Source organism: Oreochromis niloticus, linkage group LG9 (assembly GCF_001858045.2).
Source record: "Oreochromis niloticus isolate F11D_XX linkage group LG9, O_niloticus_UMD_NMBU, whole genome shotgun sequence".
NCBI classification, from domain to species: domain Eukaryota; kingdom Metazoa; phylum Chordata; class Actinopteri; order Cichliformes; family Cichlidae; genus Oreochromis; species Oreochromis niloticus.
The window spans coordinates 17023337-17047697 of record NC_031974.2 but is presented as its reverse complement, the minus strand read 5'-3'; the positions used below and the strand labels follow the sequence as shown (position 1 = coordinate 17047697).

The 24361-nt window shown below is 43.0% G+C and overlaps 1 protein-coding gene across 4 annotated transcripts in view; it reads right to left on the bottom strand.

Annotated features, from left to right (window-relative positions):
• Nucleotides 1-493: 493 nt before the first annotated feature.
• Nucleotides 494-24361, bottom strand: part of dlgap1b (discs, large (Drosophila) homolog-associated protein 1b) — a 95516-nt gene continuing 71648 nt past the window's right edge. For 3 of the 4 annotated variants that reach the window (XM_019363096.2, XM_019363095.2, XM_003439219.5), the window contains 6 exons: nucleotides 10702-11087; nucleotides 10533-10612; nucleotides 5992-6407; nucleotides 4769-4860; nucleotides 3871-4023; nucleotides 494-3317 (listed from right to left, as the gene is read on the bottom strand). In XM_019363096.2, the coding sequence (XP_019218641.1) occupies nucleotides 3102-3317; nucleotides 3871-4023; nucleotides 4769-4860; nucleotides 5992-6407; nucleotides 10533-10612; nucleotides 10702-11087 (1343 nt within the window). In that variant the 3' untranslated portion in view covers nucleotides 494-3101. Of the gene's footprint in view, nucleotides 3615-3870; nucleotides 4024-4768; nucleotides 4861-5991; nucleotides 6408-10532; nucleotides 10613-10701; nucleotides 11088-24361 lie in introns of all 4 variants that reach the window. The other variant, XM_005448919.4, reaches the window with a different exon arrangement.

Sequence of the window (24361 nt, the reverse complement as noted above, 5' to 3'; positions counted from 1 at the left end):
CTCATTTAATAGCATAATAGCCTGTTATAAGGCAGGATTCCTTTTGAACCTTTTGTCGGTTCCTGTCAGAGGTGACAGCGGTTGTGGCAGAGGTTGAGTCTAATCTAAATGATGTAATCACTAAGGGTTTAAACAGACCTCCAGGCACACAAGTAGGCAGATGTAGCCCACCATAGTAGACCATATGATGGGTAGATTGACCCAGGCCAGGCCATACACAGAGACAACACCCCCACAACCCTTTACCCTAACTCTAGCCACCGAAGCCAGCACGCCTCGCCTCAGCACGACTGATGTGTGAATGACAAATCACCAGAAGCTGCACGTACAGAAACGTCAAGGCTAAGCCGAGGCCAAAAGCGCCGTCTAATTATGGGGATCCGCCCCTGCGGATGGGAAATGCCCTAAAAACACATCACGCTGGCCTTGTAATCGGTTTAATTATATTCTAATTGAGAACACATGTGACAGGAAAGAAATGAACACAACAAAATTATGGCAATGAGGTTTTTTTAATGCTGATAAGAGCTCATACACGTGCCATAACATCAAGAGTGTAATAACATTAATTACAAAATGTATATCTGCTTGTAATATGTTGTTTTTTTCCTTTTAGTTTACATTTACATAGGGAAACATTCATGTATGTACAAATGTTTATTTGAAGGTTTTTCTCTTAATATAACTACATCACAAGTTTCAGATTTGCCAGGACTGCTGGAGTGAGTTTAGCAATTAAAGCACAATCCAACATTCTGGTTTCTAACTCCCTGCTATACCAGGAGGGTTATATTGATATGTTAATATAATAAACATAAATAAAAACTGTTTATTCGACAGACAGTTTAACTTAAAAACAAGTTCCAAAGAAAAAGTACTAAAATGAGCTTTGTCTATATTAAATGGCATGAAGTTTGAACTATACTTATAAGCACCCTCTCTAAAAATATTTATTGACCAACTAAAGGAGTTACAAATCATACTGTATGGTTACATCATCTGTTGAGTTTCTTCACACGTCTCTCGATGAAGAGCTCAGGTAGTAGTTCAACATTGTGGGACAAATAACAGGAATATACCGTGTTTCCTATAGTTATCCAATGGCACACAACTTTATCAGATCAATACAGAAAATTGGACTACACACCAAAGTTCTGCTAGTCCGTGAAGAATTAAGTGACCATAAACCGACTCGGGATTGTCTCCACATTCAAGCAGCTGACAGAAGTACCTTGTTTTACTGCAGTAAGCCGGGTTGAGATGCTCAGTAGAAACATAATTGAGAATATGGTATGGACACTGTTTGCTTTATTAAGATCATGGCCTATCCTGCTGGCAGGAATTATGTACAATAAGAGACAACAATATGGGTCATATACAGTCAGATGAAGTAAGTCACACTCTCTCTCTGAACCTCGCCAACAGGCAAACACACACTCACACACACACACACACACACACACACACACACACACACACACACACGTCTTCCCCTGAGACTGCAGTTGTGCTCGACTATCGCGTTAGAAATTAAGGCTGATCACTGAAACGGAAAAGACAAAAAAGGCGCCTGTCATGCTGGAGAACATAAATAAAACACAAACACAGTATAAGGGCCTTGTTTTCAGTGCATAATAATAATAATATAATAACAATGGCAATAAACAGTCATTGTTCTCCTAATCAATAAATTAAACACTAATACAAAATATTAGAAACTGGATTTTTTTTTCTTTATGACCTTCAAATAATTGCTTCATTTAGAGGCAGAGGGAGTGCACACACAGTGAGGAGAAATAGTCCCTTCTCAGTCCCGTAGTCTCAATACTGTCCATAAACTCTTCTTGTCTAAAAATGACATAATAAAATATCGTACAACTACCAGTATTGTACCACATGAGTCCTTTAGCTTAGTCTGTTACACTGAAGAGTTTAAACATGGTGTGAGTAAGGAATAAATCTGTTAAAAAAGACAAAAATATCAGTTACCTTGTGTAAGCATGCACTTCATGTCATTATATATCCTTTATACAAACTTGTTCTGCTCAGTCTCAATTCAGACAAGACGGGTGATTTGTTTTACAGTCTGCTGATGCTGCTACCTTAATCTTCAATTACAGCTAGGACCCTTTAGACCTAGAAAAATAGGAAGCACTTTTGAAACAAGTTAACCAAAACACGCACACACTCATCCTGTCACACATACAACACATATTCGGTTTGTGGCATTTTTTGGGAACCTTTCAGGGTACTGCACTCTTTGCAGAGGCCGAAAACCTAACTCCTACTGGCTGAGGAGCCACTTTGCTGAACCTGGAGGAGCAAAATCTAACCTCTTGACCGTTCCTATAGAGTCTTGCAACTGGAAGGACCCACTTTCAGGCAGAAGGTGAACTGTGTTACCAGCTGCCTCTATAAACAGGCTTTTTAATATTACGTCTTAATATGTGACCTCATTAGACAAAACACAGACTTTTGTGGCTGTAGTACTCTTAGAGTCAGATATTTCTTTTTAAAAACTAGATTTTTTTTATAGAAAATATAACATAATAAATATCAATGATTCTGGTCTGGTCTCTTCAGTTGATCTGATAGATTAAATACATCACTTACAACTGCCTGTGTGTTTGCACGTATAGACATATAAGCACCTACACACGCGCAGAATCCCTCCACCATGTTATTGCGTCCTCGGCTCCTGAAACATATCCGTGTGAAGCAACACTGCTGTGCTACACCAGGCTTATCTTTGTAATATCAGGTCACTTAAAACGTGGGGATTAGTGAGATAATTCTTTGGGAGCAACGAGCAGGTGGAGGTACAAGGAACAGAGGGAGTGCTACATCAAAGCTGGGAGAAGGAAATGAAGGGAAGAAGAGACAGAAAGATAAATAAATAAATTAATTAATAAATAAATATTGTAAGTGTACATTACTTCTTCAACCAGCTTCCATAGCAACTGACTTCACAGTGATCTGGGAAGTCTGCAAAAAATGTGATTATGTTACAGTATGTTAGCACCGTAGCTTTACCATTCAGTGCTATTGTGTTTATGGGACAGTGTACTAGACCTGTGTGTTGTTATATGAGTTTGTGTGTCTCATAGTCTGGTCTGAGCCTCAGGAATATAGATCTCGATACTGTCTGCGCTCTCGGTAGCAGAGCTCTGCCGAACTGACGCGGCGCGTTTGGCAGCTAGCAGGCGTTTGCGAGCCTCCAGACGCTGGCGCTCAGAGCTCTCCAGGGAGCGGTCCCTAGCCAGGGGAGGGTGGCCCTTCTGGGGCTTCTTTGGCACAGGAGGAGGCATCCTTCTCTCCTGGACAGGAATGACAAATAGTCTTAAAGACAGACCAGCGAGTCCTTATGGCAAGCTGCAGGCAAACACATGGACGAGCGACACGACTGCAGCCGGTTTGCATGAGGGTTAGCAAGAGCGGTGTGGCTGTCGCCGGCATAAGCATGCAATTTTTAATGAGGTTATGGTTCACAGTGGCAGCCATTTGTGTGGGGAAAGACAGCACGATGGTGGCCATTGCGTGAGGTAAAAGACCATTGGAGATGGACAGGCCCCAACGGTGCATGGCAGGTAGAGTGGCTTCTCAAAAGCGGCTCACTGTCGACAAGACAGAACAAAACACACAAATACAAGTGATGGCGTCAGGCAGCCGACATGACAGTAAGCAACACATGTAAGCATGCTACAAATAAGCTTAACTGTAAATCATTAGGACTTACAATTCAAAGTATACAGTAATGACAGAAGATAGCATGCGGGTTAGTGGAGCATTCCAAAACAACACTGCAGTTAGGTCATTTGATTATTTAAAATGGAGTTGGCTGAAGCTCGTATTTGCCATGTGTGTCAGCACCTGAATTTCCGGAGGAGTCAGAGGTTTCCAGTTGTTGGCTTTCAGTTGGTGGAGTTCATCAAACTTCAGGCTAATGTTCTCGATGGACAGCTGGAGCATGTCCCAGAATCCAGCCAAGTCCTGAGAGATGGGCCGCGGGTGCGCATTTGGATTCTGATACACAAACATCACATGCATGGAAGCCACACATGAAAAAACTTAATATGGTTTATAAGATTATAAGACACTTTTTGGAAAAAAAAAATGCTATTGCTCTATAATATTTAATAGGAGTTAGAGGAATCACAAAATTGGCATTAACTGTTTAGCCAAACATTTTTTAGAACTGCAGTGGAACAGATTTTCTATAAATCAGGTGAGACAGTTGCATCATATTGTGATAAGTGGGAGTACTGGAGTTGGTCTGAGTCATAGATCTGCTGTGATTAAAAAACAGTTTGTTAATCTGTCTTGTCATCCTTCATTTAAGAAGGTTAAGCATTGCTACATAAACACAAACACAGCAGTATTCCAGTTGTATATTTTTGGATTTTTTTCTCAGTTAGTAAAAGACAAAAATGATTTTTTAGTTAAATAAATCTTGCTGTTTTTAAATAGCTTAAATGTTTGTTAAATAATCTATAAATAATCTAACAAAAAATTTTACATTTTTAACAAAAGGCACAAAAAACATAAATCTCTGGGTTTTAATGAAGATATGTAAATCCTAGGATCAGCATTCAGATATCCACGCAGCCAAGCTCTTTCCTTTCATCTGCGAGTGACTGCAAAGATGTGATGTCTATAGTAGATGCATAGTAAATGAGTTCTGGCCTGGCCTGTCAGAGTGATTTGTGCAGGATGATGTCAGTGTGGGGGAGGGCTGAGGGGAGCATGCAGAGGATGAGGTGACACATACCAGATTCTCCTCACACAGCTCCCGGAACTGCTGGAACTTCTGGGACATCAGCAGCTGGGCACTCCCCACTGCACTGCGGATCTTACCCAGGACTGCAGAAAGACACAGACGCACATGCATGCACACACACACACACACAATGCAATTACTCACAGGACTGCATACTGCAGGCATGTTGCACCACTAACAGAGGGGCTGCATTAGTAATGCAACAAAAAAGGATGGACTAGAAACCTGCTTCATACGAGCATTTCAAAATACACAACATCTGTGAACATCAGATGAGAATGACAGAAATCCAATTATATTCCACAATTCTTTTTCCAAAAATACAAAATCATTAGACACACAATGCAAAACGCTGCATGTTTTAAGCATGGTCAAATCAAGCACCTGGTCTCAACAGCAACCTTTTATTTTTCTTACAATCACTTTCCAGCAGCCTCATGCATAAGATAAAAAAGACTACAGGACTAATTTAAATGTCACTGATCAGTGATATGGACTCAACTGCTAGGCAACTGCTAGTACATAAGGCTAGTGCTATTAAAAACTGAGAGGGTGAGTAATGAACCTGTGCTGCAGACAAAGACTTCAACCCCTTCAGGATGCGTGCGAGTGTGTCTGTGTGTGTGCACGTGTGCATTGTAGTCAGGGATCAGGGAAAATATGACCTTGACACAGCCTCCCTGTTATCCATGTTCTGTGAGAAAATCTCTTGCCTGGAACCAAAACACTAGCTGCATACGCAATGGCATTTTCAGTAAAACATGAAATCAGCTGCGCAGTAAGGACAGGTATGAATACAGTGCTTACAGTGCGTACTTGTTTACTCAGTCTGGTATGTCTGTTTGAGTGTACGTGTGTAAAATATATTTAGATGTGTGCATACAGGCGAGCGCTGTTCTGTGTGTTACATCAAGATGAAATAGTTGCCTTGAAGGGGCACTCAGCAAACCCTGTGTGAGAGATCGTTATGCAGTGTATCCAGAGGACACAAGCGTGGCTGGGCCCAGCAGTGGCCTATTGATAAGTATGCACGGTATGTCTGTGGAGGCCAGAGGGCCTGAGACAGGAACAAGCAGCTATTGTGGTCCAATACCACGAATACCAGCACCCTCCAAATCAAAAGAGGAGAGGAGGAAAGGATGAAAAATAGACCTAATATCACTTACAACAGAGTAGAATTTATCATGACATCTAAACATAATGAATCAACTCACTCTCTTCAGGCAGCTCATTCTCCATCTCGTCCTGCTCCATCTGTTTACACCAACCCTCCATACGCTCTGCCTCAGCCTGCAGCAACTTGAGGAACCAGCGGCCGTCACGGGGGCACACCGATCGCCCAACCGCCTCCAGAGCCTCACCCTCTGGTTCAGGTATGTTGTCCATCCAGGGGTCAGGAGGAGGCAGGATGGACGGGTCGAAGCCCACCTCCCCGTAGTCATCTCCGGCACAAGCGTGGTAGTGGTTCCCAGAGCCCTGGATGCTGACGGTGGAAGTGGCAGCATCGCGTGAGTGCTGGCGCGGCATGGTGGCGCAGTGACGCGGCGGCAGCTCCGGAGCGTCTGATGGGTCGTCGAGGTCAGCCTGCACAGCTGTGGTTACACTGTTGGAGCGGGTCATTCTGCGGTGACTAGGAGGAGATGTAAGAAGAAGTTTACGTGGGACGCACAAAGGTATTATTGATTCTTCACCTGTTAAACATCTGATTAGTTTATTTTTATAGCCTTCCTTTTAGCAGCAATTATCATCACAATGATCTCAGCGGTGAAAAGCTTTTGTATGGTGGAACATCTTTTGTGTGTGAGGGTCCGTGTATGTTTTGTCACCTGGCTCATTCAATAGCAACAGTGTGTACAGGCCTCTGTCACATCGCAAGCCCTGCTGTGGGACCGCTGCACATACACAAATAGTGGTAGCACAAAAACACACATGCACACACACTCACACCTGGAGCCCTTCTCTACAGCTGGGTGTGCCATGTCGCATTTGACTCAGAGGCTTTGTGCCACTGTTGGGCAGCCTCTGCCAAGTCTCTCCACACTATGTGCAACAGCAGAGACATGCACACACATACACACACACACACACACACACACAGAGCTGGCGATGTTCTATAGAGCAGCTCGCCACCCAAGAGATAAATGGGATGTTAGAGGGATGCGGGTGTTGGGAGAGGAGAGGAGAGGAGGGGGAGGGAACTGGCAGGCTAACTTCACAGTGATTGGACAAGCCATTAGTCTAATAATTGATTACAGCTCAAGACTTAAAGCACATAATTTAATAACATATACAAAAATGTAGCAGAGTGTTGGTCATTGAGACACTTTAAAAATAAGTGATACACTTTGATGAAAAGGCATAAAAGCCCTCATGGACATGGGCTCTAAGGATAAAAGAAAATAACTGGGTATTAGTGCTCATTTCAGTTCAACACAGATGCCCCCATTCAAAAAAACATTATCCTACTGTGAGACATATATGGGATTGCAATTGTCCTGTCAATAGACCCTCTCCACCAGGCCTGTTAGCTTTACTCTAAACCAAAAACTGCCCACAGTCCTCTCACACATGAAACCTCAACCTGACCTGCCTGCAGCATGACACACACAAATCACCTCTTGCTCAGCCCATCTCCGGACACACACTCCTCCTGAACTCTAACCATTCATCTTTACTTCCCCCTTTTTCTCATTCATCTCCCCTCTTCTGTGAACACAGAAAAGAAAGCAAGACGGGAGTGGCGTCGGGTAGATCAAACAGCGTGTATGCGCTTTACGTGTACATGCCAGCAGCCCTTCGTGTGCGTGTATGTTTGTGTGAGTGTGAAGAGCAGTTAAAGAATAACTCCTCCAAGCAGGTGTTCAGATCTAATGACCACAGCCTGCTTTCTATCAGGCTGCTAACAACTTCCTGCAGGGGCAGAAACAGGCAAAGCCAAACACTGCCCAGACAGACAGACGGTTAGATCAACAGACAAGAGGCAGAAGAACAAAAAGAACTAGGGTGTTTTAAAGGATAAAAGTTAATGTGAAAGAGGAAAAAAAAACAACTGTAAAACACAAGTAAGGTATGCAAGAGCTAATAAAAATCACAGAAAATCTTTCCTCTTCCTACATTCATGTAATGGAAAGTGATAAATCACCACAGAGGTGGAGTTTTGCATTCCATATGCCGCTGCTGCTGCTCTGAACCAGAAGGTCCTACGTTTTCTTCATTTTCCTGTCATCTGCAGATACTTGGTTTACACTTAAAAGCAAGAGGAAATGGCCCTAAAAAAAAGAAACATGCCTGATTTGGATTTAATGTCTAATAAAAGCCTTGAGTCAGCTAGGACAAAAACAAAAAGGCTAACATTGCTAATTATCCCTTATATTACATTTTCAGGAGTAGTGTAGTACCTGTGTGTAACAAAGTCATTGCAGTTTGACGGGCTGTCAGCCAAATGGTAAATTCCATGGCTGAGAAATGAAGTGTGTCAAAAAGTATCAAAAATTGCAGTTTTTAATTAATAAACATTGAAAACAGTTTTGTCTCTGTGGCTAATTTTCTTCTTCATACTAACATAACATGAGGTGTCTGCTAGGCCTCACCTCAGCTAACCCGAGTCACTGAACTGAACCTCTGTACATTGTTTGCAGTACTTTTGCCATTTGGAGACTTTTAAAATGTAATCATCTGAGAAATAGTTTGGTTTGATGTGATTTACAGCCCATTTAAGGAAATTCTGCTTCAGTTTTGGTGAGTGACATGTTATGTAGTACATTCATAACCCTAATTAGCAGGTTTCTTGCTCTGTGTGATGCATCTAAGCAGCAGCTTGGAAACTTCCCTTGCTACAACTAGCCGATAACTTACTGCTCCACCCCCTCATCCAAATATGGTCATTTCTGGCCATAAAAAACATGGTGGCTGCTAAAACGTCAACTATGGGGCTTTAAAATGCGGTCCACAAACCAGTGAGTGACATCACCGTGGTTACATCTTTACACTGTTAAAGCCTCTGATGACAAAGGCAGGAAGCTGCTGAAAACATACCGTGGTGAAAGTGTGTCAGAAAAGAATTTTTAGCCAAAACACGAGGAACACTTGTCTAAACAACTTCATATTAGACACTTCTGGAACACGAGGTTCACAGCAAAACATCTGCCGAGTATGAAGTACATCAGATGAATGTTTGGTGAAGAAGGCGAAGAATACACACAAGCACACAAATACAGAGAGAGTCCTTCATAAAAGCATAGCAGTGTTAATTTCTCCTCTTGCTGGTGACAGGTAGTGACAGTGAAAATCAGGGCTGGCACTAGCCTTCGTGGTGAGATTAGGAAAGAATCTGTACAGTGTCCAACATACCCTAAATTTAATTTGTGGGGCCGTAAAAGACCAACCTACATCAAATAAGTCATCTTGTTCAGTTTGCATTTAAGTAAATGCTTCATATACAAATATTATCATATAAAAAAAAAGAGGTGAAAGAGAAGAGGAAGATGTTTGTCTTAAGACAAGCATGTTATTTGTTCTTTCCAACACTTTTACATCTCTTTCCACTCCCCATCAGTTAATCCTAGTTCAAACAGCAAGCTGAGGTTATGACCTATGACTGCTGCATAAAAACACACAGACACTCACACCCACACACACCTACAGACACACTGAAGCAAGGCCGTAGGAGTCTGGCACTCTCACTGTCTGGGAATCTAATGTAGGGGGCAGCATGCCCAGACCTCCCAGGTGTGCACTCATACACACCCACACACACACACCATTACAGATGAATGCCAACAGGTAAACAGTCATGCATGTATCAACAAAAATACATGCCAACCAACACCAAACATTAACCAGAAAAATGCATTAGCTGCAGTCCAGCATAACAACAAGTCCAAACCTAGGCAGACTACAGCGTACCTGGATGAGTTAATATTTGGCTTGGCGTATCCAGGAACTCAGAGCTTGGTTGATCAGCTGAGACCTCCTCCTTTCAGAAATCCCCTAACATTCCACGTCCAGCACATTTTGAAGTGCTGGACGTGGCCCTCTCTGTGACCTTTGATAAAAGCTTATGTTGCCTTGAATTTTAGAAGCATCCCTTCAATGAGTTGCAAAAACCAGAAACTGGCTAAACTGACTAGCTTTCCTAACTAAACAGAAGGCGACTGTGTTTACAAAAAAAAGTGTTGGGGGGGGGGGGGCGGGATGCAGACAAATAAGCTACAAATGGCTGAGTGTCCCACCAGAGAACTTAAAGGAGTGTGGTGCAATGTGAGCTAATGAAACAGCGAGCACACTAGGCTCTTCTCCTCAAACTGGGAACATGCAACAGAATGAAAGGCTAGCTGACAGCGCAGCGGTCTCTCAGACCTAAACAAACCCAATAAAACTCCCTCCTCTTCTCCCTCCCTCACTCCCTCCCACACATACACAAACACGCAGCCTCAAACAGCCTGAATCACAATGACTGAAGCAACAGATGGCTGTCAACTCACCCCCTCAGCTTTCCAATCTCCCTATACCACATCCTCTGGCCCAGCTGTCATTTGGGGCCCTTAGTTGAGGGGGCTCTGACGCCAGCCACCCCTCAACTGTGGACAGCTGCTGTAGGGAAGCCAGTGCGGGGGGGGCAAAAGCCTGTAACGCACATTATCAACCTACCCTGGTTTCAGAAAGCCCTCTTTCTGATATCCTTGTTTCATCTCTCTCCTTAGACTTATCCAGTTTCACTTTAAGAACATCTACTCCCTTTTTTGTTTCTACTCACCATCGCTCGTCCTCCACCTGAATTCCTATCGACTGGAATTTAGACTGCTCCTCTGTGGGCCCTCCTTCTTCTGGGTCCACCTAAGAGAAGGGGGAGAAATTCTCAAACTGTCTGCATGCCAGAAAAACTGGATTAGAACTCTGACTGAAACCCAGTCTTATTTACAAACCTGGATCCCTATGGACAGGCACTTGCGGAGAGCTTCTCTCTGCGCCTTGGTGTCCGCGGAGACGTGTGCAACTGCGGAGGTGGTGGCGGTGGCAGTGATGGTGATGGTGCTGTTGGTGACGTGCTGGCTCGCAGGGCCGTGCACCTGAGCGTTAGCTGCCTCTATGGCCGCCGTCAGGGCCTTCATGCTATCGATGCTCTCTGTAGAGTTGGACAGGCCCGGCTGGGAACTGATACCTGTTCGTGTGCCGGGACCCCCGTCCATGTACGCATCCTGGGCGGACTCGGTGCTGCTTTGGGCTGTGATCGATATAAAAGGTTTGGATGGGGTAGTTCGTGGTGGGACCGGAGGAGGGGTCTTTTTGTAGGTGGTGATGCATGATGACACTGCAAAGAAGACGCACACAAAAAAGGACGGACGTCAGAAATATCTTGGTGCTTGAGTCTGTGTTAGAACCTAGAGGTGCGAGGTTTGAGAGAAGTGGATATTTGTGAAGCAGGGTCCACTTAAATGCAAATACAATAATAATTTAATAAACATTTAAAGAAGTAAACGTAAAGTAGATGAAGGACATCAAACATACAGTAACCGCCATTGAAATTAATTTTTTACATATATGTAGATAGATGGCAGTTCACCCAGAGGTCTTAGACTTCTGTGCTGCAGTCAAAATGTGCAGTAGATGAGAGCCAACTTTGACAAATCAGAGCTGCATCTAGTAATAGGATTAGTATGTCAGCCACTTGACCCACTGATCTAGATGGTTAAGCTCTATACGCACTGACTGTACACATCCAGAGCAATGTGATCGTGCCAAATATAGCTCTCCCTGCTTATGTGTCCTTACGTGACAGAAGGTAAATGACACTGCTGAAGCCAGCTACAGAGCTGCATGCACCCTCGAGGCTTTCTGTTAAATGCAAGCAAGTATGTATGAAAAAAAAAAAAAATCATCATTGCTTTTCCCAGTAACTGTCTTCCTCTTGCTGTCAGCATTCTCACCCTCTCATGTTACAGCTACAGGTTGTGTGCAGACAATGGAGCCTCTCTGACACACACACACACACACTGAGTCAGAAGCCTTAGAAACATGCCAAAAGACAAGAAGCATAGCCTGTGTGAGGAAAGATAAAAACAGCCACCTCCTAACTATATTATGATTTGGAGTCTCCTTCCTGGCTTGGTGCTACCATCAAAAGTAGGTCGCCCTTTCTGCGTTCTGTGGCAAAACTAGGACGGCAGGTTTCCTGGATCCCTTTTTAATCCCTACAAAAGACAAACATCCTACCATGGTGAGATCGGGAGTCTGTGCGCGGCACACAACTGTTGCCAACCACACCCAGCACACGCAGCGCTGTATATAACTATTACAGAGAGAGCTCTTGTTTGCTTTGTGTCTTGCCATCTCGCTGACAGCTACAGAGAGGCCTTAATATACTGGAGGTGAGCAGTGGGGCTGACTTCATCCTTTTGGTTTGTCAGAGTCATTCGTCTGTACCCGTCCTCCTCCTCCTCCTCCTCCTCCTAGTGAAGATTTGAGCCTTTTGACAAGCTGGAAAGTATTCAGATAAGACGAGTGCTGCACTGAGTGGAGATCACAGCTTGTGAGTGTCTTTGATGATGGCAAAACAAACCACAATAAAGGGGAAAAAGGATGATTTACTGTATTTCCTTCTGAAGCTAAATACCATGTGTAATTCTTTACAGATAGTGCATGTATGGGAATTACTGCCAAAACCAAACAAACTTATCTAAGTGTGCCATATTTGCACTGATGTTTCAATCTAACAGTTTTCTAGGGAAAATAATCGAGATCCAGGTCTAATCTTCAGAAAGGTCACACAGTACAAACCCATAAGAACAAAAAAAATGTACATCGCACACACGCATGCACTCACACAGAGAGAGAGAGGGCGAGGTCCTGCCCCTATCAACCATGGGGTTTCAAAGGAGAGCATGCATCATCTTTCAGTTTCTATTCCCTGAAGTCATCTAAAAGTCACATGTGTGTATGTGCACATGTTGGATGACTGTATATGTGTGTGAACTCCTCTCAAGCCTACAGAAGGGTTAAAAAGGGTTTTCATCTGCTCAAAGGAAAAAAAAGAAAAGAAAAAGACTGCATGAAACTGGAGACGACGCGCTGTGTCCCACCCTAGCTGTCACTGTGAGAGCCAGACACAGTGGAGAATGACAGGGGTTTCAAATGCCAAGACAGGTTAAGTAAACACTCGGGAGTCTGAACATGCCCACGCACAAGTACGCGCACACAGGCCTGGAGAGGCACACAAATAACATTGACACAACCCTGCTTAACATTTCAGCTTCTCCACATCAAGGCAGACCGCACACTTCCTGCCAATGATATGCTCTCTATCCATCAGGAACTGTTGTCAGCAGCGTACCAGCCTGTACCAGTATGCAAACTCGTGAAAGGATGTGAAGTCAAGCATTTAACAAAATAAAGGATTTTAGTTTTATGTTGAAAAAACTTTAAATTATAATGAAATTAAACAAGTGAATCCTTTAACTTTAGCCTGTATATACAGAAAAATTAGCCGAAAACATCTGACCAAAACAACTTCCCGGATTAGACTGAGACCAAGTTTCCAGTTTCCACATAGCTGATAAGAAAATAGCTCAACCCCCTTACAGCCATGAAAGCATTAGACAGCTATACTGCCCTGGACCTCCCACACTCACAAGCATTCAAGGACAGAGTGAAACAGGAATGTGATGCAGGACTCCATCAAACCCTTAGAAAGGAATGTGAAAACCTCTCTTTACTAACCACAGATAAACAGTGACGAACACACAGAGAGGTTTGTCTGTCACTTTATAATATCAGGTCAGTGCAGCCTTGATCAAAGAGTAAAGAAAGTTCATATTCTCTTGTGTGCAAAAAACCAAAACCAAAACAGGACTAACTTCCTCGCTTAATGGAAAAAGAATGTGGAATTTTATCTCTCTTCCCACGGAGAGGTAGGTGCAGCCTGCTTCAAGCATTGTCATCTCCAAGAGGAGAGGAGTTTGTGAATGACAAAACTTTAGTGGCTCTCTGCCAAATCCTCTTTTGACAAACGCTTCAAAAGTCCCATGCAGACAAGTTGGTGTGAATAGCAGTTCTTCTTGGCAGGGCACTCTTCCCACCCGTGGGCTTGATAATATCAAAGAAAGCCCTCTTCCCTCCCCTGAGACAAAGCAAGTCTCCATTCATTTCTCCGGCCTTAGGAACAAAAACAGACTCGCTAGCCACCTCTTTTTTTTCTCCTTTTCTTTTTTTTGACTGCGCCCCATTTGTGTGCCTGCATAGGTGTATGCTGTTTCCTTTATTTAATCACCGTGTTCATGTTACTAGACAGATTGAAGGCAGGCAGCTGCCTTGTAATCTCCAATCTGTATATCTGTGGGATAGGCCACTTCAAAGAGCAGACGGTTTGGTTTAAGAGGCTAGCTAACAGGAATGAGCTCCCCCGTGCGGGGGCCAAGGGCAAATCCACCACCATCCAAAGAAATACAAAGACTGGGATGAGGGGCGGTCGGAATGGGGGAATATTGACAGCTGCGTCCAGCTGCACTATGTTTGGGATCGGGGTCTGCCAGAGGGGAGAGAAGAGCGAACACAGAAGAAGAGTCGAACAAGACGGAGGAGGAGGGACCCGGGTAAATCACAGAGTTACTGCCCGACTCCTTCTGCTCACTTTGTCCATTTGTCCGTCTCACTCCCCATCAAGCACGCTCACTCACACAGAGGCCCAGCTGGAGTCCTTTGTGATAGCGTCACCATGGCATCACATAGCAACATGAAGTTTGCTGGGAGGCCTGGTATTTTACCACCAGCAAGCAGAGAAAGAGCTTCCACTGGTCATTTGTTTACTCTGACAGGTTACACCAGTCACCAGGAAAACTTAAAAGCTGAAGTGAAAAAGTGAAACAAAAAGCAGAATATCAGCAGAGGCACAGCAGCTGAGCGCTCCTGCACTGTAAATAAATATCCGAGAGTGTTTTGGGTTTTTTTTTTTTGCCTTGAAGAGCTGCCTTTGTACAGCTGAATGCTAAAGTCTACCAACCAGTTTTTCTTGGACTGTTTTCAAAAAGGCTTGTCATTGTGTTTCAGGGACAGTGTTATTGGATGACAAGCACTTGAAAGGTTCAGACCGTATGACGTTTCACTGCTGTTCTGAACAACAGTGCAGCACTAATACCAATCCTGACTCAACACTGCCTCTGGAAGGCTACTTTAAACTGAAAGAAACTGAAAGAGATTACGAGAAGCCTTGTCCTTTAACACTTTCTACATGCTAAAAACAAAACTTAAGATAGCAGATTAGCTGTTTGTTACTTATCACTGCTAGGTTAGTATTACAGACACAACAAACACGGCACATGATATACAATGAAACATGAACGTTTCTGACAGGCCTGTGAGTCACCTAAAAGTTTCTATGAGACTTCCAAGTCAGTCTGCAGCTCCCAGCCACCAGAGGTCAAAGGTCGGCAGAGAGGGTTTCTGCTCTCCAGATGCCTGAGCACTCAGTAACAATAGCTCACTGTGTGTGCCTATGCGTATATATGAGAAGGAGGGGAAGGTGGCGGTCTGTGACTGCCCTTTAAAGGAGTATATTTAGCATGTGTGAGTGCTTTTGGGGGTGGTAGCTTTTAGTGCAAATGGTGCCAAAGTTGTAAACATCCTGAACAAACTGCTGATTTAAATGTATTTTTTTTACGTTATCATAAGGATGCATATCAGTATGAAACATGTGTCAAATATGCCTCTAGTGTCCTCACACCAGCAGTGCTATCAACAAAGTTGTGTTCTCAGCGTGCCCCTACTGACAGAAACCCGTGTCAACAGTGGGTAACTGACCTGGCAGGCTTGTGTCTCCTGAATCACTAGATAAGAGTTTGTTTACAACTGTCAGCCACCGCTAAATCTGGCAGGCAGCTGCTCCCTGTTAGGCAATAGATTTATTTCACTTAACCTACTTTCCTGTGTTCCAAGTTCAAATAGAAAGCCTGGTTACCTGGATTCCTCTTTTATGGCTTGATGCTCTTCTCGCCCTGTCAATCAGTGACAGGTATGGACAGATACAATGTGGACTGAGACGTTAAAAACTAAAGGGGGAAAACTATAAAAACTGAAAGTTCACATTAAGCTTTTCATTTTAGGTGTAGATCTAATGTTTTAGGATCACATCACTCTTGAACTACGCAGCTGATTGTCTTATACATGTATATAAAAATCATCAAATGACTAACAATTACTCTAACAATAGTGTAATTGCCAACATCAACACTGTAAATGCATGCTAGATGACACTTGTTGCACTGACAGGTATAATCAACCAGGATTTCACATAAATATGTACTCTCAAAGTTCCTCGCTGTACAGTAGTGAAGCATGTGGGCTTGTCTTCTTCAGACAAGCCCACATTTTTGTTGTTTTAAATCAAGGGGCTTTCTTGTTAGACCTGCCCTGTGATGGCTCCAGGCCAGATTTTTTCTTCTCCCTTTCTCCTCGGCCTGACGAGCCAACAGACACACGAAGAAATACATCAGCCTTTTCTTTCTGTCCAAAAGACCTGCCTGCAGGGGCTGAAAGCAAGCATATAGTCACTCAACATAAGGGGGAGAATTAGAAGAGCATGAGAAAGAGATAAAGATAAAATAACAGAAAGGGAAGTGAGATAGGACAAAGTGTGCCATGCCGTTTACTTCACTTACTGTACATTCCAGCAGCTTTGTGGGCCATAAACCTGAGTATTAGCTCAAACACTAACGCTAGCACACCCACACATCTCACGCATGCTTTCACTGCACTCATTTCCCACAGCATTGCTCACAGAGTGACTGATACTTTAAGAGCAGACTAGCTCAGTGTGCGCAGTGACACATCAGATGTGCTGGCAATGACAGCATGGGCAACTGTAACAAGTCTAGCATACTGAAAAACAGAATCATGTAGCTGAGGGGGAAATCAGATAAGTCATTACGTGAAGTTATATTTGTGATTGAGCAGTGTCTAAGAATATGACACTTGTTCAATTCTTTTTAAAGAAGAAGAGAGAAGCCTTGATGTGGTCTTTTTGTCTTGCTAAGTGGATAACACAAGCCACTTAGGCCAGTGGCTTTTAAACTAAAAATACACACAACACACCAGTGTTGCCACCACACTGTCTCCAAGTGCTGAATACAGTTCAGATAAAGCATGAGTGTCCTCTAGAACTAAAAGCCTGTGGAATTACAGCCAAGAACAGAAAAATAGAACCACAAGCCTTGGGAATAATGGTCACTGGGCATAAACAGCAAACACAAAGGCGACAAAAACACAAGAGGCTGATACGCAAACACACACGCACGCTTGCGTGCACGGAGGCATCAGCTTTGGGGCCTGAAACACAATACCGATGTCATGTCATTACATGAAGGATCACTGCTTGCTGCAGTTGTTATTTACATATAAATGCAGCAGAATGTGGTCAAAAGTTCACTTCTTCTTTCCTCCAACAAGAAAAGGCATGCTACAAGTTTCCTGTGGAGTTACTCTAAAAGTCCCCCCCCCAAAAAAAAGAAAGAAAGAAAAAAGTCAAAACTTGATTCATAAAATGACCGGGCACAAAAAGTAAAAGGAAAGCTGGCTTGCTGTTTTTACAAGCGTTTGAGTTTACTCTTCCAGGAATGCCATGAAACATCAGTGTCGGGTGTTGTTTCACAGCACTGGGGGTTTTTTCTCCTCGCATTCCTTCCCCCTTTCCCCCTCTTTGACGTTCTTTGTCCTGACCACTTGCACATGGAGGGGAAAGGAGACACTGGCGGCCTAATCCACTGCCAGAGGCACACTAAAGCCATCTGGGCCCAAAACCAAACGTTTGGCCTTCTGTTTCTCCTATATGAGAGGAGAAACTGGGAGGTGGGGGGTAGATGGAAAGTTAAGAGAGAGGAAGGGGAAAAACGAAGGAAAAAGGAAGGCAGGAGGTACAAGAGAGGCTAAAGGGGGGATTTGGAACAAGAACCAGGCAACACTAGTGCACAGTCTTTTGTGGTTTTCATTCCTGACCTTCTGACCCTATACATCCTGTTGACGGGGTCGGGGGGGCAGAACGAAAGATGAGATTGCCGCTATAGGCGTCTGTGTGCGCCCAAAAGGAATGTGAATGCAACGAGCATGAATCAGGACAAATATGAAAACCTATGAAGATGATACAGAGCTCTGGGTGTCTCTCTCAGGTGTGACTTTTCACACCCCTCTCTCCCTTCTTCCTGTGTGTTTACATGCACTCCCTGCTGAATCTTACGGGGGAGGAACAATGGTCTCTCCAGCATTCCCACTCTCCTGCTGAGAGCACCCGTTTGTCTCCTGGATTCCTTTTCCCATTCATCTCTTTCTCTCTCTTCCCTCCTGGAAAAAACACTCCTGCTACTTTTTTTTTTTTTTTTTTTTAACAAGGGGGAGGGTTCTGAGCATGTGTCTCAAAAATCTGAGTCAAATCAGTCCCCTTCGACACAGCCTCCCCCCTCCTCCTCTTTCCTCTCTGTTTTACTTGGTTAGTGAAGCAGCAAAGCTTTAAGAAAGGGAGGAGAAAGAGGAGATGCATTCCTTCTCTCCCGCTTGCTGTCTCTCAGTATGCACCAGCGGTGAGTTGCGGCTTATTTTTAATGACTGGTAAAAAAAAGAAGAAAAAAAGGAGGGCTGGGTGTCTTCCCCGCCGGCCGCTTGCATACAGGCTCAGTTACTAAGGCACACACACACACGCACACATTACTGTAGCTGAGTCTGGGACTTTCACAGAGAAGTCTTTAATTTGCACTGGGGCCTGGCCTCCCACACTGCACAGCCCAAACCACCCACTTACAGCCATGCACCCTTCCTCTGACTTACTCCAACATATTCTCTCCCCTCTCCAGAACAGTGAAAGCAACATGAACTCTCAACCACATAATTTTGCTGTCAAATAAAGTAAAAACTTTCAACATTCTGTAAAGACAATATGGCAAAAAACCCCATGTTTTTCTGCTCTTCAAAAAAACTCCCATCTCATTTGGAAGAGATTTAACTATATATCCCACTCCCTCTTATGTTTTCATTCCCTGAGGGCTTTAAGTTTGCAGGCCCTGCCCTGCCCAGCTTTAGCATTCAGGAGCCACGAGGATCATCCATAGTCAACAGTAAGGAAATCCTTTCAGGGCCTTGCTTTTCCTTTGCCCCTGATGCCAAAACACAGACAGGAAGAGCAAAAATGGGGAGTGGGATAGTCCCTACCTGACAGTGGAGCCCCTATCCACCTGATCTAACACACCAAATGAGCGGTTTACTCTTTTTAAGTAATCCTCAAAGTAAAATAGTGAATTCCTCACATTAACAGGAAACTGTAGTATGTGCACTTTCTGCAGAGTGCAGACAGCAGGGGTGCATTGCCGCAGCCATTCTTTGTGTTTGCAGTAGCCCTGTCAACTCCTCCCCGCGCCCCTTTCTCATTTTCCCCCGCTCGCTTAACTTTTTTCCAAACCAATGGCAGGACGAGAGGAATGAATGACATTCTCTTTGCTTGTGTTTCCTGTGTCAAAAGCACCACTCTTCCTCCTTAAACGGCTATAATCAAAGCATTCCAAGCCGTAACAAGCAGGGACCAATTAAGTCGTAAGTAAATATAGACACCCAGCAGCCACCTAAAAAGCTTTAAGTCCTGCAGATTTATCCTATTCACTTTTATTCTGCTCCAGAGCATGTTGAGGCAGGAAATCACTGATGATTCAGATCATGGAAACATAATAATTAAACCTGATTGATGCTATGTTATAGCAAAGGGCCTGCAGATCCAGCTTTTAATCAAAGGTTACTTACGATCACATTGCATCAGACCTTAGGTTATGCATTATATGGGTCAACACTTACAAGTTGGTCCTGATTGCCAAATTGAACTGGCAAAACACTTCAAAGCAGTTGAGACTATGATGACATCTAGTGAAAGATTTCATATTGCATGTCTTTACTTTGCTACATCAGAATCACAAGAGCTGGATTTCCTTCAAATTGAATTTTCTTTTAGACATCTGACGGAAAAAAATTAGAAAGGAAGGTATACGGTCCAGCACATCGATGATACATTTAAAACAGAGCTGGAAAAGCTAGAAAAGCAGATCCACAGATGTAAAACTTTTGAACTAAATTCAATTCCTCTGGATCTATTTATCTTGTGACTAACACTCTTAAGTTGTCACTGTGAAAGAGATGCTCAGTGTTTTCCACTCAAGTCAGTGAAAGAGCGACAGTGCAAGTTCCCACTGGCTTGCATTCTCAGACAGTCGTGACAGGATGAAGTAATTACTGAGCGGCTGACACACCAGCATGGCTAGGATTTATCTTCTCCAGGAAGAGAGATAGCCAAATCACAGTTTACCCACATTGAGCTCCCAGTTTGGGCTTGATCCCGCAGCTGCAAATGGAGAAGCCACACACAAACACTTTGACACCGTCGCATGCGTACACACACCCTGATGCTCAAAAAAACCCCATTGAGTTACAGCTGCCAACCGCAACTGAGAATGGCGTCTTTCTCCTTTTTATTCCACATGTGTGCTGCGCCTGTGCTAGTTTGTCACTACATGCCTTGACCCAGCCCTTGTTTCCTGTCAAACACACCTACTCGAACCATCAAAGCAAGTAGAATGACAGCATTATGCAGGTGTGTGTGTGTGTGAGAGAGAGAGAGAGGGTGCAGAAGAGAGAATCAGAGACAGATGACACCAGAGTACTGTTTAATTTACATCCCTCTTTGAATAATAATTCCACCTTAGAGGATGGCACCTTTGATCCACTGACACACAGGTGTAGTTCACATACAGAGGCGTAGGTTGCTAACACAGGGCTTTATCTAGCCCTATAATTAACGGCCAGAGCAGGATTCAGAGAATACTATACGTGTTCGTGCGTTACCGAGGAACAGGCATGGTTCGGAGGATTGATGGCGCTCAAAGGTGCATTCCTGTACAGCGTCCTCAGCAAACACTGTTTGATGTCAGTGTCTTGGAGGCATATATACATCAAGGATAGCATAAATGTCAGTCATCACTCAGGGGTACAGCAACTCATATTGATGACTAATTCCTCTCTCCCAGTCCCTGTGTATGTTACACACACAGAAAAACACACCGGTAGCATTGATGAGGCAGAAACTCCACCAAAAATAACATCTGACAGTAATCTGAGAGGAGAACTTATGACTTGCCTCACATACACAACCTACTGTTGTGGTAAAACACCAAAAGGATTTATTCTACGAGTAGGAATTCGGCTCCCTCTAGTGGTGACCAACTAGGACTGAAAGAATTTCTGTAAACCAAACAGAGACGATCATTTCATTAGAAGCACCGCACTTTTTTTTTTCCTGTTTACAAGTAAGATAAAAATAAACAAAAATCTATTTTTATTTATTATCCTCTACATATCAGCTTCATATATAAATTACATTTGAGAGAAATTACATTGAAATAATTAGCATAAACGTATTAGCCTGTTTTATGCAAAAAATCTTATATAAAATCTTGCCATGTGCTCATATATTTTGTTTATTTCTATACTTGTTTATTGTCCTAGTTCAAAGACACAGAAGATGAGTTGCAGTTTTTTTCCTGTTTATTTGAAACTGGAATATTGTGAGTAATAAGAAAAATAGATATTTTTGAATGCTGATGTTCAAAAAGGCACCAAAAAAGCCGGCTTCACTAACTAATACACATTCATTATTAAATACTGCATCATAAATCAGAGAGGTATAAACATCTTCTGTAACCCAAAGAGTTGTACAAAGCAGATACCAGAGTAAAAACTATCATCTTGTACAGCATTTTCAACTTTTTCCAAATAATTGGAGATTTATTTAAAATGCTAAAACATGGGTGAAAACATGCAGTTCTATTCAGAAACTAAAAAAAATAATCATGTGTCGGTAAGGAGTTGGTTAGCGCTGTCTGCTCTGCAGAGCTCCAATAGAGCTTCATGGCTTAGTGCTTAGCTGTTTTAATTAACAACATTTTCACCTGACCTCTTTATCTTTGTTCTTTAGTCTCATTTCAGCTTTTCGAATGGATTACCAGAAATCTGGAATTAACTTTAACCACAGTGCAGAGGAATTAGCAGGCTGATGAAAGGGGAAAAGTTGAAAGCGAGTTAAGAAAACCTCAGCAAGAACACCTAAAAGTGAAGTTTAATTCTGGCACATCGCATCCAAAGACATGTCAGTTGCTCTACTAAACAAATGCTGCAGGTGAATGACTCAGTAAATTTTTAGTGAGGTCATAGCTTCTACTTTTTAATTTTCCTTGAGTGTACATTCATCATGCAACCCCTCATTAAGTCTCTAACCCAAACTCAGTGCGGACTAATAATAGCTTCTCTGAGGACTGAATTGAAAGGTAAAAAAGGAGATAGAGAGAAAAAAGAAAGCATGAGTGAATCTGTTAGTCACACAGACGCACACACCCCAAAACACCTGAGGCAGCTTTGTATCCGATACACTAAACCACTCCTAACTCTGCCCAAACTCAAAAAATAGAACAAGAGACTCACTGGCCACTTTGTTAGGTACACCTGTTCAACTGCTCATTAACAAAAATATCTAATCAGCTAATCACATGGCAGCAACTCAGGCTTGTAGACATGCTCAACAAAAACTGCTTAAGTTCAAACTGAGTGTCAGAATGGGACAGAAAGGTAATTTAAGGGAGTTTGATCATGGCATGGAGTGCCAGACGATTTACAGAGTGGTCTTGTTTATGTCAGAGGAGAATGGACAGACCGCTTTGAGCTGATAAGAAGGTAACAATAACTCAAACAACCAAGGAATGCAGAAGAGCATCTCTAAACACACAACACGTCAAACCTCGAAGCTCATCTTAATCCTTAATGGGAGATTCCCATCATGGATGTGCAACCAACAAATCTGCAGCAGCAGCTTTGAACATACAGCTTGAAGCAATAAAGTGCCTATGCTCCAAGAGATATCTAGCATAAAACACATGGTATTACAGTGAGCTGTAGAGGAGCTGATAAAAACAAGAAAATGTGGTAGAGAAGTATTATTCTGTAACTATTAAGCAACTCTGCTGTTTAAAGTTAACTTACTTTATGGGAACAATCACCTTGTATCACACTGCATCAGTTTAAATGCCAATACATATGAAGAACTGCCATTTAAAAAACTTAGTGGTGAAACTTTTCCCAAGAGAAAAGAATTTTCTGGGCAAATTTTGAGTTACTGCTGATGACTTGGAACAATTGATTGAATAAAACCGATGGATAGAAATGATCCCTTTGGGTAAAGTTGAACAAACCATACAGTATGAGGGAAAAAAGCAATATTTGAGATAAGAAATAAAAACAAGAAGAGTGTAGCAGAGGTGTTGATTAAAACTAAAGTGGCAGAATAACTGTCACATCCAAGCTTAATATATAAATAAATATTAGCCTTTACTAACTCGGAGTTATTTATGACCTGATAATCTGGTGTTCCTGTGATGAAGGCCTTTATGGATTATAATATGTCAGCAGGTGAATTCTCATTAGCTCATATTCAGGATGCCCTCTTTTCATTTACATGATAGCAACATAATCTCACATGACCATGGCCTAGTTGGATCACTGGAGCCATGTGTGTAATGTACATGTGCATGTGTCCAGAGCATGTTGCGCTCAGGAGGGACACTGAGCCTCATCTGAAAATAGAACGGCGAAAGATGGTAGGTGAGCAGGCAGGCAGCATAGCTGGCAACCCTGTGCATGACTCACTCAAACACAGATGGTTGGAAAGAAACATGGGGCCACAGACTGCTCATCTGTCAAGCAGTGGGGACTTAGCAGCCCTCCATCTATCCTCCGAGGCCTTGGACTGGTAAGTAGCACCAGTGATATTCCTCACTGTGGGGCTCAGCATGGTTCTCCTATGCCCTCTGGATGCTCACTTTAACACGAACAGAAGTCTGACAAGAACTCCTGAGCACCCCTAAAAATAACTATATTAATAGCAGTAATAACAGCGTATTTTTGTGTTATTTTCTGGAATTATCTTCATTTGTTATATTTTCCTAACATGTCTATTAAAAACTGTACAGGCTAGAGTGCAAACAGATTTTATGTCCAGTGTTGTTGATGTCATGATATTACAGAGTGCGCACACAGAGGTGTTGCTGCTTCTGATGCAGGTTTGTCATTAATAGCCTAATAGACTTTCGTTGCTGCGTCAGAAAAAGGATGCAGAGATAATCTCATGCCACAAATCAGTGATGCAGATTCAAAACACGCTTTAACTGAAATATAGCCAAAGTTCAAGCTGTTGTGATGATGCAGGGACATTGTGGTGTCCTAGCCCAGGAGCTGGTGCTAAAAATGTTTATTCCTGTTCTGGTAGAATTAGGCTTCTGTGTTTGTTTACAGCACAGCTCCAGATCCAGGTGACAACAAGTTAAAAGGATGCCACTACAAATCCATTCTCCACTTGTGAAATAGGGGTACATGACGCTCTGTGCTGAGACTGCATAATAAAGGGAGGCTTTGTATGAATTCATGAACTTTTATATAAAACAACTCTATTACCAGTTTGCTTCGTGTACAGGTCTGTGGAGTGGCAGGTTGATTTTCCTATGTCTGCACTGAATAATGCTACTT